General features: G+C 34.6%; 1 protein-coding gene across 1 annotated transcript; it reads right to left on the bottom strand.

The window, feature by feature from the left end:
• Window positions 1-597: 597 nt before the first annotated feature.
• LOC112604714 (olfactory receptor 2AK2-like) lies at window positions 598-1518 on the bottom strand. Its single transcript, XM_025354087.1, has one exon. It carries the CDS (start codon window positions 1516-1518, stop codon window positions 598-600), a length of 921 nt encoding a protein of 306 aa, XP_025209872.1.
• Between the last annotated feature and the right edge of the window lie 2527 nt (window positions 1519-4045).

Raw genomic sequence — 4045 nt, 5'->3', positions numbered from 1 at the left:
CTTCCTCAAGATAAGAAAACACTAATTGCTTTCCTATTAATACATCATTCAATATTAATAAATTTCAGTCACTGAATTTTCTTAAAGAAACTTTATTAATCAATCAAGCATGGAAACCACTAAAGAAAAACAGAAACAGAAATTAAGTTTGCCCATCAGCAGAGATATCTGTCAGCTTTTATTTTTGTTTACTCTCACATGACCAGTGTCTGTAACAGTGTCACACACAAAGTACAGCCTTAAAACCCTTGAGTGAAAGAAGGAATAAATGAATTATGCATTTTTCTCTCTGTTAACTTTGGTTGTTATGTAGATTATCTTGATGTTAAATGTTTAAGTAGATTTTATTATTATGGTTCACATTTCAGATTATTCAAGAGGACAAGTCAAAGTATTAATGCCAAGGGAACATAGATTTGAGAAGGCTGACTTCTATTGCTTTACAAGTTAAACAAGATTGATAAACACTGTTTTTGTGACTTCTATACAGAAAATAAGTATTTACATCTTTCTAGATAGTTTTCAGGAACAGCTTTTTATGTTGTTAATCCTCAATGAACACAGAGATCTGAAGTCATATTTTCTATAGCATATCCATTATCCCAACAGTCTCCTCACTGCCCCCGTGACTTCCTTATTTCGCAGGCTATAGATAAATGGGTTCAGTAGAGGTGTGATAATTGTGTAAAATACTGCCACCACCTTGTCCTGTGAAGGGGAATGCAAGGAGTGTGGCCTCGTGTAGGTAAAGAGAGCGGTCGCATAGAACAGGCTTGCCACAATCAGGTGGGAGGAACAAGTGGAAACAGCTTTTGCCTGTCCTTTTCCCGAGCTCATCTGGAATACCACAATAAGCACACGAGCATAGGAAGCCAGAATGGCCAGGAATGGTAGCAGCAGAATGGTAAGTCCACTCAGGAGGACTGTATACTCATAATGGGAGGTGTCCTGACACACCAATGACAGTAGAGCTGGAACTTCACAGAAAAAGTGGTTTATGAGCCGAGACCTACAGAATGGAAGTTGAAACACATGCAATGTATGTATGATAGCGCTGACAGAACTACTGGCCCATGCACATGCAACCATGAGGCAGCAGATATTCTTGCTCATAAGTATAGGATAATGTAAAGGATGACAGATAGCTACATAGCGATCATAAGACACAAAGCCAAGGAGAAGGGCTTCAGTTCCACCAAGAGCCAAGAACACATACGCTTGAATCTCACAGCCCATAAATGTAATGATCTTACTCTGTGAGAGGAAGTTGACCGCCATCTTGGGCACGGTGGTAGAGATGTACATGAGGTCAATGATGGAGAGCTGACTGAGCAGAAAGTACATTGGAGTGTGGAGTCTGGTGTCCAACCAAATGAGGTGGATCAGCATGATATTTCCTGTCAGAGCAACTGTAAAGAGGGTGGCAATGACAACAAAGAGAAGAGAGTTTATCTGGCCGTATTGGAAAAGACCAACAAGTAGAAAATCTGTCCCAAAACTTTGATTTCCTGTTTTCATGGCTGAAATCAAAATATCAAAGGAGAGGAGATCTGAAACGTTCGTGTAATGTTGGCTGCCCTTAAGAGAAAGCAAAATGACAATATTAAACACAGTTGAATTTTCTGGATGCTCTTTGGATGAATACATCTCTCTCCTATTCAATACATGGAGTTCATCCACAGAAAAATTTCCATTTTATAAATGATGATATGAAAATAAGGATGTTTACAAACCGCAGAATAACATATAAAGTGAAAATAACATAGAGTATTTAGATGATTTGTTTGAACAAGTTATATTTCTCCTTTATAAGTATTATAAGTTCACTCTCTGACTCAATTTTCTTATATATGTGACATAACAGAATTAGTCAAATATATAATTTCAAGGACTCTTCATTTCTCTTTTGATTACATTAGTCATAAATAGGAATATATAAATATAAATACTTTATAAATGTAGTGACATTTATATGAAAGTGCCATTACAGACCTTATTATTTAATTAGTATTTCTTTCTTTCTGTGAATGTAGACACAATTTTATAAACTTGGGGGAAAAGGTAAACCAAACATTAGGAAGAGCTTGAGAATGAATCATGGAAATACAAAAATATTTATTGGTCTTAATACCAAAATATACACGTCATTATTCTCAAATACCATGTAAAGAATGGGCAATTCACCACCAGGACTTAATTTTTATTACTCCTTCTTCCTGACAAACAGCCTAGCTTATACACACTGCCATAGCAAATAATGTCTTATTAACTACACGTCCCATGTTCTAAAAGTATTTGGTGAAATTATCTGAAACAATATTAAATGCTCTCAGGATTTATGGGGCCTAAACTATGAGCACAATATAGTGATAATCTCTGGAACTCATATTGCATTTAGGCTGAAAAGCTTGACTATGTTTGAAAAATTAAAAACAATACAAATAGTTGCTGAAAGTATTATGTATAAGTTCATTTTAAAAGTTAGAATTATACAAAACTAGCAATATTCAATAATCTTTCTTTTTGTACTGGTCTAAAATATTGTCACATAGCTAATTATAATTACTCAGTGATATTTAAATAATATTTTAGTAATATACTAAAAGACATATTTTAAAGCATGTATACAATAGAAAATATGGAAAGTCATGGAATTGTTAGAATAAATATCATCAGATGGTAATTCTTAGTAAACAAATTCATAAAAATTCAACCAAAACTTTAAGATTATGTATTTCAGAGATGACATAATTATTTTAATAAAACCTAGGAAGAAGACATCTAACCTAAAACAAGAGTGAAAATTGTTTACCAAAAGCTAACAGGAAGGAAATATTGTTTGTACAGAGGTAAATGTATAAAATACTGGGTATAATTGAGTATGATAGAGAAAGAATATGATAGCTATAACAAAATTTATGTAATAGAATAAATTACTATACAAAATATAGGAATATATCTCATATATTATCAATCATTTGTGCAGGATAGGGAAATTGCTTAAGAAAATGAGCAAAAGTTTTGGAATTATTGGAATGATCATTTCATCATACGACGATCATTTTTCAAACTTATTAGTGTTTACTTCTCAAAAAATTGTATGGAGAAAAATATAGATTTTAACAAGAACGCAGAGAAAATTCTTAGGGTGATAAAGTGAATTATTTACTGTTTTAAATATAAAGGTTCCAATAAATTGGGGGGGATGGGGAAAGGACCTGACTGAATAACCTGGAAAAAGAAATAAAGAGGTGATTCATAAAACAAGATAGAAGGTTTAAGATAGGGTAATTACCGATCTAAGCCTAAATCAATGTCATGCAAACAAAGCAACCTTATTAAGGTAATTTTTAAAAAGTCAAGAATGTAGTTCACTGTACACTAGTACATTTTTGGTAACACATGGTAGTTTTTTAAAATTATTTTTTATTAATTATCTTTTCCATACATTTTGGACTAACAGTTTTATTATTGGCAATTTGGCTTGAGTAATATATGAAATGCATCTTTGGTACAAACATGATAAAGATGGTATTTTTCTAAGAACCATTTAGAATTATGAACACACGGTAAAAAAAAGTTTTGAAATGGCCGGGCGCGGTGGCTCAAGCCTGTAATCCCAGCACTTTGGGAGGCCGAGACGGGCGGATCACGAGGTCAGGAGATCGAGACCATCCTGGCTAACACGGTGAAACCCCGTCTCTACTAAAAAATACAAAAAACTAGCCGGGCGAGGTGGCTGGCGCCTGTAGTCCCAGCTACTCGGGAGGCTGAGGCAGGAGAATGGCGTGAACCCGGGAGGCGGAGCTTGCAGTGAGCTGAGATCCGGCCACTGTACTCCAGCCTGGGCGACAGAGCGAGACTCCGTCTCAAAAAAAAAAAAAAAAAGTTTTGAAATGATTCATCTGATGACATGTCACATATTCAAAATTAGCTATGAAAACTGGACAAATAAGAGATTTTACACACAAACATAAACACATACACACACAAATAAACAATGTCTATTGATCATAATTCAGTCACCAACAGCAATTGATCCACG

This window comes from Theropithecus gelada, chromosome 1 (assembly GCF_003255815.1).
Source record: "Theropithecus gelada isolate Dixy chromosome 1, Tgel_1.0, whole genome shotgun sequence".
Taxonomy (NCBI): domain Eukaryota; kingdom Metazoa; phylum Chordata; class Mammalia; order Primates; family Cercopithecidae; genus Theropithecus; species Theropithecus gelada.
The sequence above is the reverse complement of the archived record's forward strand: the minus strand, read 5'-3'. Positions and strand labels throughout refer to the sequence as shown.

Coding starts and splice junctions, on each gene's coding strand:
- LOC112604714 (XM_025354087.1), bottom strand. CDS start 1,518: ATGAAAACAGGAAATCAAAGTTTTGGGACAGATTTTCTACTTGTTGGT.